The sequence below is a fragment of the Lepisosteus oculatus genome, chromosome 3, assembly GCF_040954835.1.
Source record: "Lepisosteus oculatus isolate fLepOcu1 chromosome 3, fLepOcu1.hap2, whole genome shotgun sequence".
NCBI classification, from domain to species: Eukaryota; Metazoa; Chordata; class Actinopteri; order Semionotiformes; family Lepisosteidae; genus Lepisosteus; species Lepisosteus oculatus.
In genome coordinates, this window is record NC_090698.1 from 38,682,166 (window position 1) to 38,697,571 (window position 15,406).

Genomic DNA, 15,406 nt, shown 5'->3' on the forward strand with positions numbered 1-15,406 from the left:
CTAGTTAAATCTTTGAATTTTTCAAACTAATCTCTTAATGTATTAGGGACAAGATATTGTAACGCATATGGCGACATTACAGGTTGTTTGAGCTGGCTTACCAGCGCTGTGACGTCACCGCCCTTCCCTGTGAATAGCAGGGACCTCAGCCGCTGGGGTGATGGGAGATTCCCCTTTAGCTCAACTGGCTGGGTCCCTGTTGAGTGACGCCAGAGGCCCGGGTTCGAGTCCCCAGCGGTGGGGGGGCCGAACTGAGGCGGCAGCGGTGAGGGCATACCCACTTTCATAGACAAATGGTTGTTCATTCTGCAAGGAATTATCATTATATACTGGGGCTTCACCTCCTACCAGATGAGTGCATGTAAAGAAAACATAATACAAATTTATTTGCAACAGGTATGTGTTTGCAGTAGTTTGTTGGTGTCACGTACCTCTGTATTGTATTCTTAGACTGTCTGCACTAAGGAACCAGGTGGTGCTTGCTGTACGTCAGGAATACGTGGCCCTTGAAGATCAGCTTCTCAGCCTTCGTTCTGGTGACGAGGTTGCTGTTATCCCTCCTCTCAGTGGGGGTTAGCTGTTAATCTCAAGTGCTGCCAGTAAGTCCCTAAGTGTTTGCTGGCTTGCCAGAATCTGCTGTGTATTACATTATTTTAAAATTTACAAGATGATTTCCTGATGTAGATCTTGTAGATTATGCTAATTTCCCATTATTTCCATTTCCTATTTGTAGTGTATTTCTGGGGCTTCCAGTCCAGTATCCTTTTAGAAATAGGTCTTTCTTTGATATCTAGTGTTTCAAATGTAAATGCAGTTTTGACAGTTTCTCTAAGCTAATTGCAAGAGAGCCCGTTGACATAGTAAATTAGTGTCTTGCAGTTCTTTGCGGCTGTTAACTGGAAGCCATTCCAAGCTATATTTCTTCTGCTCCTTTAGCTGTCAGCAGTAATTTTAGACCACCTTCACAGGAATATTGTGCTAGAGTGGGTAAAACACCATATAAAGAAACAAAAGATGTTCAGGTAATGTGATTTACACCATTAGAGATTAAAAGTTAACATAGGTTCTCTGAACAGGACGCCATTCTAAATAGTAATTCATATTACTGCATAGCTTCATCTCCAGTGAAATACATGTTTATTGTATAAATATTTTTGCACAGATAATGAACAACTGTGACAATGATGCCAAGGATCTTATTAAGCTGACGTATGACAAGCTGTCTTCTGATGCAGTTTCAGAGTCTGTGGTATGCCCATCATGTGGGGCAATATCCATGTTCATTGGTAAGTTCCAAGTACCACATAATATAAAATCCTTATTATGTATAGCTATAAAAGATAAAGGAGGATGTGTTCTTAGGTTTAGAATGCTGGATTCATTGAAATGTCATAAGAGGTTAAATTAATCCTCTTCTTTTGGACCGGATGAGCACACCTTCAATGGGTGGGCTCGTAGAATCAGTAGGTGGTTGCAGAGCATATAAATTATATCCAAAGGGTCAAAATGTTTCAAAGTATCATAGTAATAGAAAAAAAAAATGGGAAATGGGAAATATACTTAATTTTTATCAGTATAATGCAAATAATTTTGCAAGTGTCATAATGTTTTGGGAATAGCAGCTGTTTGTCCCAGAGCACTGCATCAGACTGTTTACTGAGAATAATCTGGAGTCTGTAAGTAATGAAAGTTTATTTTTGGGTATTGCTCAAGCTACTTATTGTTTTATCTTTTTTGTAGCTCAAACAGAGTTGACAGGTGAGACAAATTGGTTGTCTATAAACCTTTGTAAGAAAAGTACTATAAGAGTTTCCAGGAGTTTTAAATGTTGCATGAGGTTCTGATGTTTTATAGAAACAAACAAACGCTCTCTGAACAAATTATCTGAGGAAAAAAAAATGTGTTACTGAATTTAACCAGTGTCTAGTAATTTTTAGTCCTGTGTGAGATGGCCTTTTCAATCACTCAATAACATGATTATATTTCCAGTGTATTTTTTACCTTGGTATATTTGTTTTTGGTATTAGTTCAAGAAAATATTTTGTGTATGTTCCACTGCTTAACCTTGGGGATGTCAGTTCAAAATGACCCCCTAACTTTCCTATTCTGCAGAAGTCTTTATATTCTGAATACTTTCTTGTGTCAGGGACAACACGAAACAACTTTGAAGGAAAGAAGGTGGTTCAATTGGAATACGAAGCATATATTCCAATGGCGGAAGCACAGCTCAAGAAAATATTCAGTGACATAAGAAAGACATGGCCATCTGTGAGGCACATTTGTGTTCATCATAGACTGGGGTAAGGTTAATCCAGGACATAAAACATTGATGAATGTCTGTGTAGTTATATAGAAAAAATGGATAATTGCTATGCAAAATGTTTCAGTAAATAATAAAAATCATGCACTGCTGTTCAAAATCTTAAGACAACTTAGACTTGATCATGAATGACAACACACATTTTGTTACAATTATGATGGATTATAAAAAAATAGAATTGCAGAAAATACAGAGCGGGATCATCAGTAATTAAAATAAATTATCATAACCCCCGAATTGGAAAGATATGTTACGAATATACCCGAGTGGTTGGTAAAATTAGAGGTACCTGAGTTCTCTGGCACAGCTTTGGCAAGAGAGTAGTAAATCAGGCAGGCTAGGTTAAACAAATATTTTTAACAATGACAAAAGCATACCATACAACACACTTTAAAAAATACAACATACAAGTTACTCTAATTATTAACAAGGCATCCTTATCAACCAAAACATGCCTGATTGCTCCTGAGTATTCAAAAAAATTCTATATATTACCTACACAGACCAACATGAGAAATATTCTGTTTAACTATATACAGTTAAATCTTTCTCTCTGTAAGTCTAGATGTTGCAAAGTGAGTGGAAACCCAACTCCCTTTTCTTACAAATGCAGCCAATAACCAGAAGAGGCTGTTTTTAACCTAGAGATTCTACTTGCAGGAAATTAGATTTCTGAAAACAGCAGAATAGCAAGTTTTCTTAAGGTTTAAATACTTAACAAGAAGCTGGTCCTTATAGTTGATCTGGGAAGGACCTCTTGTCTCCAGTGTCATTGTCACAGTCTCCACCTTGCAGAGTTTAGAGGCATAGATGGGAGATAACAATAATACAACCACACAACCACAATTGCAAAGATGTGCAATGGTGTTTAATATGAGGAACAGCGTTCCCAAAGTCCACACCCCCCAAAAAAACTAAGTGAAAACCACAAACTAACCAAAAAAACAACACAAAGCTATAGTATGAAATATATACATTATTTACTATACCAAAAAAACACACTAGATTGTTGTAGGCTGCTCGAATTCTATCTCCCACAATCCACCTTCTCCTAACTACCCCCCCCCCTTCTATCTTGAAGAGCTCCTTTTCTATGTTAAACTCCTCCCCCTAGAATATTCCACTATATAGCACAAAAATAATTTGACAAAATAATAATCAGAATTCTGATATAAACATTTATGTGAATATACAATTAAACAATGCACATATTATTACCAACAATAAAACATCCCACTCCTTTTAATAACTGTTATCTAGGCAAATACTACCCCTCTTTTAATGGTATCTTCGTACAAATCAATCCACGCATGTGCAATCCTGAAACAGGCACTACTAAGCCAGCCCCTGTTGCCATGGCAAAGTTTGGGTCCTTCAGATTTGTGGGAGAAACCATTTTGCCAGTGAGAAATCCAAACAGCTTATTTATTTGAGATATGTGAATATGTTGATTACCAATTCAGTTCATTTCACTTCTAAAACAAAGGAAAACAGGTGTTTGGTTTAAGTTAATGATTAAATTTGATAATACGGGAACAGGCTTACTTTACTCTGTGTGTGCACCCACAGAGCAAGCAAAGCTATCCCTGTAATTCCAGACTAGTGTGTTTATATTGGAAACCAGCATTTTATGCCATTTTGATCATAAAAATATGTTACACGTACTGTTGTGGCTTTAAACCCATACATTATCATACTATATTTACTGTATATACAGCATATTTATATACCAGTTATATCATATTGCCATTGATGATGTACTTGTTTGGTACTGTATGGTTATCTGTGCACATGACTTCATGTGATTCATGTGTGCATTATTTCCTATATTTTACTACAGATTATTATTTATTTGACTATTTATTACAGAAAAAGTCTTTATTTGTTAGCAGTACAACACGTGCACTATCTGGAAATTTAACCCAGGACCTTTTAGCTCGCAGGTGAAAATTCTACTCCTTTTATTCGAGACTGTATGGTTTATTTAAAAAGCAAAAGGATGTATTTCCTTTGTAGCATATAGTAGTTTTAAAATGTTGGCCTCGTGAATCAAATATGTGAAAAAAGAATTTCTGACTTCCCCCACATGTATATCGCATGAACTGATATCCTCTCATTACCAAAGAGTACTATGCACTACAAATAAAATAACTGCAGTATAATACAGTCTGTACATAAATACAGCATGCTGAATGTACAGTAAATACAATGATACTGTATGTCTTTTTAGACACTACAGTATGTGTAAAGTATTTTTTATAATTAAAGTCTAAAATCATTTATCTGTTTCCTAATTACTTGTTATTTTAATGATATATTTTTATATAATTGGCTGAGTAATTTTGCTTTTTCTAACATCTAATCTGCCACAAGTGCCACCTATTGTGAATCACATAGTGGAATTGCACCACAGTATGGTGCAACATGGCGAAGCCAAACATGACAATTAGTTTTGCTTGTGCATTTTGATTGGCTGCATCCGTAGCTTAGTTAACATTTATGTAACAATGCATCCTGGGTTATGATTTAGTTATTCAGTTAAGACCTGTTATGCTTGTACAGTTGCAAGAAAAAGTCTGTGAACCCTTTGGAATTACCTGGATTTCTTCATTAATTACTAATAAAAATGTGTTCTGATCTTCAACTAAGTCATAATAATAGACAAACACAATCTGCTTAAACTAATAACACAAACAATTGTACTTCTTCTTGTCAATATTGAACACATTGTTTAATCATTCACAGTCCAAGCTAGAAAAAGAATGTGAACCCTTGTATTTAGTAACTGGTAGAACCTCCACCAGACGTTTCCTGTAGTTGCTGATGAGACTTACACAACGGTTAGGAGGAATTTTAGACCATTCCTCCTTACAAAACTGTTTCAGTTCATTGATATTTTGGGATTCCTTGCATGAACAGCTCTCTTCAAGTTGTGCCACGACATCTCAATTGGGTTGAGGTCTGGACTCTGATTTGGTCATTCCAGAACACAAATTTTCTTCTGTTTAAGCCATTTTGTTGTTGATTTACTCCTGCGTTTTGGGTCATTGCCGTGTTGCATCATCCAACTTCTATTAAGCTTCAGGTGACGGACCACTACCCTGACATTCTCCTGTAATATTTCTCGATACAATTTTGAATTCATTGTTCTCTCTATGATAGCAAGCTGTCCAGGCCCTGATAAACCATGATGCTCCCTCCACCATGCTTCACGGTTGGCATGAGGTTTTGGTGTGCAGTGCTTTTTTTCCTCCAAACATAGCATTGCACATTTCTGCCAAAGAGTTAAACTTTTCTCTCATCTGTCCACTGAACATTGTCCCAGAAGCTTTGTGGAACATCCAGGTGTCTTTTACAAACTTGAGACGTGCAACAATGTTTTTTTGGAAAGCAGTGGTTTCCTCTGCTGTCTCCTTCCATTAACACCATTCTTGTTCAGTGTTTTTCTTATAGTGGACACATGAGACATTGGCAAGTTCAAGAGATTTCTACAGGTCCTTTGCTGTTACCCTAGGGTTCTTTTTCACCACCTTCAGCATTGCACGCTGCTCTCTTGCCGTGATCTTTGCAGGATGCCCACTCCTATTGAGAGTAGCAACAGTACTGAATTTCCTCCATTTGTAGACAATTTGTCTTGCTGTGGATTGATGAACACCCAGGCCTTTCTAAATGCTTTTGTAGCCTTTTCCAGCTTTGTGCATCTCTACAATTATTTTTCTAAGGTCCTCTGATATTCCTTTTGATTTGGGCATGGTTCACATGAACGGCTCTTTCTTGGGAAGAGCAGACTCTGTTAGTAACCAACCTTTGTGTGCCTTTTTTGTAGGGTAGGGTACCTCCAACCCACACCTCCAATCATATCTAATTAATTAGAACACCAGACTCCAATTAGCTTTTGGAGAAGTCATTAGCCTAGAGCTTCCAACCTAGACTAAATGTTTAAACGATGTGTTCAGTACTGACAAGAAGTACAATTGTTTGTGTGTTATTAGATTAAGCAGATTGTGTTTGTCTATTATTGTGACTTAGTTGAAGATCAGACCACATTTTTTAATTAATGCAGAAATCCAGGTAATTCCAAAGGGTTCACACACTTTTTTTTTTCAACTGTTTGTTATGAGCAATGGTTATATGTGACTGTTGTGCCACGCAATAATGTTAAAATAACCAAAAGAGTTAAGTGCTCCCCTAAGTTATCACAGTCTCAGTTCTTGTATGTCTCAAAGAAAAGCATAAGAAAAGAAATTATAAGAACGAAAAGGTTAGAAAGATGGAAAGACTCAAAGTGGTTGAGTGGGTAAGGAGTGAGTATATTACATTTACTTTCTTGATGGTTATTATATTACAGTAGGGATGCATTTATGATGGTAGTAAAAATAAGATATAAAAGTGAACAGTGTGCACTACTAAGATTGGAAAAAACTGACTAATACATGGTAAGCTATGTAATCATAACAATTTTCTAATGTATTTGTACAATAACATGCAATAATCCAGTACTCTTTTTTCTACCAATAATTACAGTACTTCTGAAAATGTTAAGTTAAAATAAAAGTGTACGGTTTTGTGAGCCGGAATATGGAAGGTTTTAGGTTCCATATTTGCAAATTCACCATTTGTGCATACCTCAAGGAACCTAATCCTTGCAAATAACGTATTGTATGTAAAAATACTTTTTTTCAGACCTTGGGTAGAACTTAATTTTTTTGTAATAGTATTCTGCAGAATACTAAGTGCCCCATCAAGCTGTTAAACAGGTTCAGAAGGCAACCTTATAGGTAGAGTATAGCCTTTCTGTTAGATTAAATCTCACATCTGTTCTGTATGATATATTTCCCTATTTGGACTGTGATGCTGTGAGGGGTGTTGTCCTAGAAGCATCATCCAGTTCACTGAGACTTTTGCCCCTGCTAAGATGGTTGCGAGAGAATGCCACGACTCAAGATGGCATCAGCCAGCTATTGCTAGAATAGGGAACAGCTATGTGCTCTGTTCTTGCCTATATAAATTGGCTATCGAGCTGGTAGTGAGTTCATCCAAACTACTTGGAAAGAGTGCAGGGTGAGAGAAGGCTGTTGCATCCAGATCGCTGTGTATTGATGAAGCGTTTGTATGAATCAGAAATTGGAGAAAGGAATACAGAAATACCTGAGACTGAAAAGAGGAAATGAACCAAACTACGGGAAGACATGAGCCTAGAGAGAGAAATCAGAAAGACTTGGGACTGGAGGAAAAACGTGAATGGTATATCAAACCCTGCTAATTAATTAATGGAGCATGAGTTAGTAAAGCCATTTTTTGTGTATTTTGTCTGAATGGTATTCTCAACAGACAATTAATTATGAACTTCGTGGCCACAGGATAACTGTCTCATCTGTTTAGTGAGGAAAGCCTACAAGTTAGTTATGAACTCAAATAAAAGCTGGGTTTTGCTTTTATTTTAATACATTTTATTTAAATTTTCCATTTATTAAAATAAAAACAGTTAGCTGCCTGACTGTCTTTTGGTGTGTCTGTGTGATGTGTCCCATCTATATTTTATGCTCACGCATTCCTATGAAGCATTAGAGGATACAAATTTAAACAATTTCTCATTTGCAATAAGCTTGTATGCTTTTTGGATGATGCAGTATTTGCCATATATTACTGGCAAGGGCAATTGTGTGGGGTTTAAATGTAATAAATACTGGAATTGCATACCTTGACCATATAACTATTATTGTAAATTGATAAATTTGATAAATTATTTTTAAAAACCCCTTCCAAATGTGTTTAAACATTTCATAATGGCCTCTGCTACTGCAGAGTATTTCATAGAGTGCAGATAACCTGTATATTCTTAAATAACGCATTTCATGCATATTTTCACTGTTATTGTAAAAGAAGTAAAATGAGCAAATTGCAGTGTTCAATTGCATCAACTTGTCATCCATAACTAGATAAAATGTCAGACATAGATCCATTGTTTAATATTGTTTTTGTACAAATAGCTGATTGTAAATATGCCTTTCTCAGTGGATTTGCTGTAGGAGTTGCTCTGCCATTATATTTGTGGGAGAAATGAGTGCATCTTGTGATGGTCAGCTTTTTCCAGGGGAATAATTACGGGATGTGGGTGTGGTAGGCTTTCATTCCCAGTGTCAATCTCAGTATTTTGTTTTGTGTTATTTGTGACTTAACAATGTTTTGACTATTATTATAATTGTGGCCAATGAAAAATTGCAGGTTTAGCAAAATGTTACATCTAATGTAGAATGTTCCGCCAGGTGGATCCTCATAGTTTCTAATTTTGTTGAAAATCATAGTTCCTGTACAGATGTACTTGATGATTGAGACTAGAATGCATGCAGGGAGTTAGAGGATAACTATTGAGCTGCATGGTAGGACCCTTGAAGGTCACATGACTACGAAATTTTTGTCCATTGAACAGCCTGCCTTGTCTTGCAAAAAATGTTTGGTCTTGAAGTCATCCATACAAAGTAGACTCTCATAACATCTTATAACACAAAAAAGATTTTAATGTCATTGTCTAAATTTTAAACAGACCAAAATCACATACATTATGAAGCTGGAAACATGTAGTTATATAAACCAAACTGCACATTTATATCATTTATATTTATATGTATATACGTGTGTGTATATATATATGCATTTATACTAAAAGCTTTTTCTGTAAAAGTGGTAATTGTACTTCAACATTATACTGACACGCTGCAATGTCAGCAGTAGTCAGGCAGCCCATTATAAATTGCCACACTGCCTCAAGGCATATGTAAATGCTGACAGTGATGTCATTTTTAAAAATGTAATGAACAGATTGGCTAGGGAGATGGAGATCTCACATGACAGGAGCATATCAATTAGTTTTATTCATGAAGGCTATTCGTATTGACAGATTGTAACACCCCTTGTTTAATCCACTCTAGCATGTCTGACTGAAACTGGTGCAGTTCATAATAGAAGAAGGTGAGGAAATACAACCAAACTTCAAAACCGATATCAAGATACTCATCACAAATACCATTTACATTGAGTTTTGATCCAGTAGAGATATTTAGAATTACCCTGCTGCAAGTTTAACAGGTAGTTTTGTTAAGATCTTAATGTGACTACTTTATCCTTTTTTTGTTTAATCTCAAAAACATATGAGCAGCTATATGCCTTGTTTCCATAATTATTTTCCATACTGTATGAATTTTTAAGGTTGTACACAAACATTTAGGCAACCCTGGTCAAATTGCATGTTTCACAATATCTAAGTGAAAAGATGTTAATGCAACCTCTGCACAGTACAAATTTAAACATATTTCTGAACATTTTAATGCACGGTTACCATTTATTTGCTGAATTAAACAGATTGAGAAAAATAAAATAGTGAATGTAGCATGTGCAAAAGTTAAAAATTTGATTGACTCATTAGGCCTTAAATTAAGCCAGGGGAAGACAATTCCAGAGTTGTGTTAATACTTGGACCTTTCTAACCTCTCAGATATTGTGCATACTCTCAGCTCAGCTCCTCTGAACAGCTGACTGAGGACTTACTAAGCAAAGGGAGGTTATACAAAGATATTTGAATGCTTCCAGCTTGGAATTTCCACTGTCAGAAACCACTACGAAATAGAAGTTAAGGGGAATGGTTGAGTTAAAGGCAGGATCTAGAAGACCCAGAAAAACATCTGAGCTGCTCATAAACTGGTCAGATATACATGCAGAACCCACTTGTCACTGCAGAAAGGTTTAGCTCACACCGGAGTAGTGGTCCACAAGTCCACAGTACACTTGCTTACACAGAAATGATTGGCATGGAAGAGTTCTCACAAGAAAACCTTTTCTACACACAAAAGGCAACTATCTGAAATATGCAAAACAATACTTTGATAAGCCAGAAAGATTTTGAAACAGTGCTGTGGTATGATAAAACAAAAATTGAACTTTTTTGTCAGAACCACAAAAGATACATTTGGACTAAAACATTTGAAGCAGTTTTCTGTCAAAGCACACGTTACTATTGTAAGTACTGACTGACTGAGTGCTCAAACTTTTGTACAAGTCACATTCACTGTTTTATTTTTTCGATCTGTTAAATTCAGCAAATAGTACACAATCTACTCCACATATTCAAAGCAAAAAAAGGAAGTAAATGGATATTCACTATAAAAGAAAATTGGAAAATACATGATTGCATTAGTAATCAGAACCTTTCTTGTTGCAAACCCATCTTAAAGTTTTTAATAAATTAAAATTTATGCAAATGTTGTGTAATTTTACAAAAATGTTTTGTTATTTTTCAAAATAGAACACCATAGAATACTTTTGGAAGGCACTGTACACTGTATTTTAATTTAAAAATGTTAATCCATTTTTGATTGTGTGTACATACCTTTACAAGCCCAAAACTAAATTTCCTGGTTCCAATTAAATGGATCATATAAGCAACTGCAAATTTTATACTGTGTTATGTTGGCCATGTTCTGTGTTAAATACACTGAGAATTATAGTAGTGCTTTACAAAAGTAGACTTTTATTATTGCCATGGAAGAGTATTTCACTGTCATTCTATGTAATATTATTTACTTTTGTATTTTTTTTTACTTTTCTTTCTACTTGTTCCTCTGATGCAGCCACCTGCTCAAACGTCCATTTAAATTTAATATTACTGACCCCAATGACAGGTCTGATTGAAGTGTACCTCAGTGTATTTACTGTATGTTAGCTCAAGAAACAGAGTTGTCTGGGAAACATCTGATGTACTCCTGCCTTGCATCCGCTGCTTTCCGAGATTGGCTCCAGCTTCCCTGCACTCCTATATGGAAAGAGTAGTTAGAAAATGGATGGATTACTGGATTGCACCTGGTCAATTGTGTTCTTTTGGAGAATTTTGTACTGTATCTCTTGCTAAAAAAATGAAAACCTGGATATTGTTCATGGTATTGGAGCACATGCTTCTCTCCTGGTTGAGTCTGTTTCGCAATACTGTTGAAAGTCAGATTGAATAGAAAATGTGGTTGTCAGTTCTAAAAAATACAATAATATTGCGTCCCATTGTAGACATCATAACAACACAGTGGTAAGGGAAGTTCCAAAGAAGTGGTCTACATTTGTCTGAGTGTTCTCAGACAAATGTTCTTATAATGTACTTGTTTCAGATCAGCCTTGGAGTTCCTAAAGATGCTGAAGCAGTAAGGAAATTTGAGAAGGTTTTGTCTTCTGTCTGTTAGGGTGGTGCCAGTTATGGAAGCCAGTGTCATCATAGGCATCTCTTCAACACACAGGAGTGAATCTCTTGAGGCAGTGAAATACTGCATTGATGCATTAAAAGCAGCTGTACCAATATGGAAAAAAGTAAGTGAGCTTCTTGGTATTCAATTAAAAAGTCCGTTTCAGATGTGATGTTCATGTGGACATAATTGTGATTCTATGCTTAAAGTTGAAGTTTTATTTATAAAGGAACATTAAATACAGAGTTTGGCCCAGTTAATAATAAAGATTTTGTTTTAAATGTTTTATTTCCATTTATAAAGTGTTTTGCTATAATAGGACTAAAATAATTTCTGTCTTTGTTTACTTGTTGAAAGCAACATTTATGGCAAGGCCATAATGACCGTACTATACCATGAATTTACTGTTAGACACTTGTGGGCTCTTTCATACATAAAATCCACTCCCAGAGACAAAACAACAAGTTACACAGAGTTGAATGAACAGTAATTTGGAGCCCAAGCGGTGTTTAATTCCAACTGGAACACTAAAACAAAAAATCATAATTGAAAAGTGTTCTAAATCGGTTGTACAATATTAACAAGATAAGGTTATGAAAGATTTCTTTCTGCATTGAACATGATTACAAAATGTCTGTTTTACATGCTGTATAGTCATTAGCCAAACCACAAGCTTTGAAGTTAAAGTAAGAACAGATTTTGTGAATGTTCAATTTTTCTGCTAATTTTATATCCCCTCAAGATAGGCCCCTATGCAGTATGTGAATGCTGGTCATTTTTCTCTAAATGATCCTTTCATTTTAGGAGATCTATGAAACAGAGGGTTCCTCTTGGAAGGAGAACAAGGAGTGTCTTTGGGGAAGAAATGAAGTAAAGTAGCAATGGACTATGGACAATAGGACTTTCAAGAAGTGGAAGATTGCTTCCTCCACTGAATTATTCGAGACATTCTTTATAAAATTCAGTGCTACAGATAGCCTATTTAGTTACGCAGGATGATGCTGAAATGATTTATGATAAATATGCCAAAGACTATATTTTCTCTCTGAATATGAGATATGATATGCAGATTAAAAAGTCTTTTACACCAATGTTTTCCTTAAGTAGAGAAAATAATAATAATAACAATAATAATAATAAATATGGTAACATGAACAAAATTATGGTAATGCATGATGCTATTAAAGATTAAGTCTTTGTGAATACTTTTTTCCAGAATGAACAATACTTTAGTGGTGTCTGAATAGTGCTTTTTTGGAGAAGTTCTCTGTAATGAAGTTGAAGGATATTTAAATTAAATTAAATATTTAATTTAGCTGAATTGTAGGGAGATTGTAACTGTCAAAATGGTTTCTACTGTAGATAAGCAGAACAAAAATCTTCACTTAAATGCATGAAGCTCTAGTCACTGCCACAACAAAAAATCAAAAACAGTTCATGAAGATGTAGACTTTTTATAGGCACTGTTATGCAGTCACATTCTCCTCTATTCCTTTTGCGAGATCTTGTGACAAATCAGGTCCTATCCTGCTGGTGCCCTCTCATGCTAACCATTTACTACTCTTCACACAGGGATCTCTCAAACTTATTGGGACATACTTTCTCTTAGAAAGGACCTCTCTTCTTGGATGTCTGTGTGGGCAAAGGTGATGCCAAAGTTTCTCTGCCCATCTAGCTCCTGAGATGCTTTCATACAGCTTGCCCTTGCTCTCTGACACCATCCCACATACATAACTGGTAGTTTCAGGAGCAGTTAGCACTTCACATCCAACTTTTGGAAGAAGGATCACAAAGCTTTCTTCACTGGCACTAGTCTAGGTCTGTCTCTCTGGGTTAACAGAGGTAGATGTCACCAGTCTGGTTTTCTTTTTTTTAACAATATTTACAAGCTGGAGAGTCAAACCTTGTCTCTATTGATTGCAAATACTCAACAAGTTGAAGCTTGTTCAGAGCTCAGCTGCTGAGATATTAACCAAAATTAATATGAATGAACATACTGTATATAACCTGTTTTAGTTTCTTCACACTGGCTCCCTGTGGAAGTTAACTCTATATGTACTGTTGTTTGTACTTTTCAGACTATGCCTTATTTCCCTAAATGAGGCTCTGAAAAGTGGGAGACTGCTTTCTGTTCTGTTGCTTCAAGCCTGTGGAATGAAGCCCACATGTTTAATTGTTTAATTTATTATATAAAATATACCCAATATAATATTTTTTGTTATTACAACCTATCAGATTAGGATTCTGTGATCCTATATGGCTATGGGTGCTTAGACGTAGAGAGAACTAGAAATTCTCGCACCCCTGACACAGGAGGAGTCAATGTTATAAACGAGTAGAGCTTTAAGTTATTACACACTGGTAATTTACTTGCTCTATTTTTGTAGACTGCAGCTCCTTTTTCTGAGATGGTCATTCAAACTCTTAGAGAAAGAGGACCACTTGTAAGTGTAACTCTGATTTTCAAGTAATGCATTTTTCTCACCAAATTGTCATGTGGAAACCCATGGAGAGTGATTGCAGTCTGATGGTGGGCAATGGCGCCCTCACATGGGTAAAAATGGTGTTACAAACCTCTCAATACTTACCAACAAAGTTGTCACACACGCCTATTACTCAGGGAATATCAAGCAGTGTCATGTAGTTTATCATCTGCGAACAGGGGGTGGTAGTTGATAAATTTGATAGTATTTGCTAAAGTGTTACTTTCAGCAAACAGATTTCAAAATAAATTATAAAGGGGATTCTTATATCCACCAAGTATTGCCCAACTCTTAACAAATGATGCTTATACTGTATGAAAATCAGCACTTTGAAGATAATGGAGGTCTCTAATTTTACTGTAAACAATTGTACAGAACAAAAATTCTAAGAGCTTTGAGAAGCTACCTTTAAAGGTGCTATATAAGATAAAGTTGATTATTTTTACTATATAAACATTTGGCTGATATTTCAATGGATACATTTATGCTGTGCATGTTCAAAGAAAGAAGATTATAAACACACCCCACAACAATTCTAGTGTAGAATAAACAGTAAAATGTGAACCAGAGAACACATGTGGAAACTATGTGGAAGTGCATGTAAAACCAACAACAGAAGACACTTCTAAATCCTTGGATCCAGGATTCCAGGTGTGGTAGTAAGAGGAGATTTTTGAGGTCGGGGCTGGTATGGGATGGACTTACAGTCGTGCGCCAAAAGGCAGGGATAGAGACTCTGCTGGCAGACAAATGAAAGAAACGGCGTCCTGTGCTGCGATGTATGTAGCGACTCGGTCGTAAAATCCCAGTAAAACGATAATAATAATCTAATGTGTCTTTAACCAAGAAGTAGCTTTGTTTTAGTTGAAGAAGTTGCAGTGCAGTGTACCTCAGAGATGTGATTGATGATTCAAGACGGTGTAACAAGATGGGAAGGAAATCCAGAGTAAGGCGGTAGCAGGTGCTGAAGGAGATGGGATGGGATCTTCATCCTGGCTAGGTGTAACAGGAAATTCCAATGGCTCAGTTGGCAAAGAGAGTTTTGTACCAAAGGAACACACTTTTTGTTCTGCAATAATGTGGTGAGAACAGCAAAGAAGAGCGATATTGCCACAACGGTTAAGAATTAGGTATCAAGCTTTGTATTGAAGCAGTTTAAAAGTGAAGTTACAAGGCCTGTCCTTGTGTGTGACAGGGCCATCATACATGATATGCCCTCTTGACTTCACAGGGCTTAGTGGTGGCCAACAGAGCTAGTCATTTTGTGATAAAGGTCAGCTTTGTATAATGCTAATAGCATCATTTTCCTTCACACCTTCTGGATGGCTCATTATGCAGTGATTAGAATGGTGGCCTGTCATTTTTGCCAGATGGGATATACA

At 36.1% G+C, this 15,406-nt stretch overlaps 1 protein-coding gene across 1 annotated transcript; it reads left to right on the top strand.

Annotated features, from left to right (window-relative positions):
• Positions 1–508: 508 nt before the first annotated feature.
• LOC102686397 (molybdopterin synthase catalytic subunit) lies at positions 509–12,862 on the top strand. The gene is made up of 5 exons (XM_006626793.3): positions 509–599; positions 1,163–1,286; positions 2,147–2,300; positions 11,542–11,665; positions 12,346–12,862. Exons 2-5 carry the CDS (start codon positions 1,166–1,168, stop codon positions 12,418–12,420), a joined length of 474 nt encoding a protein of 157 aa, XP_006626856.1. The 5' UTR covers positions 509–599; positions 1,163–1,165; the 3' UTR covers positions 12,421–12,862.
• Positions 12,863–15,406: the final 2,544 nt, after the last annotated feature.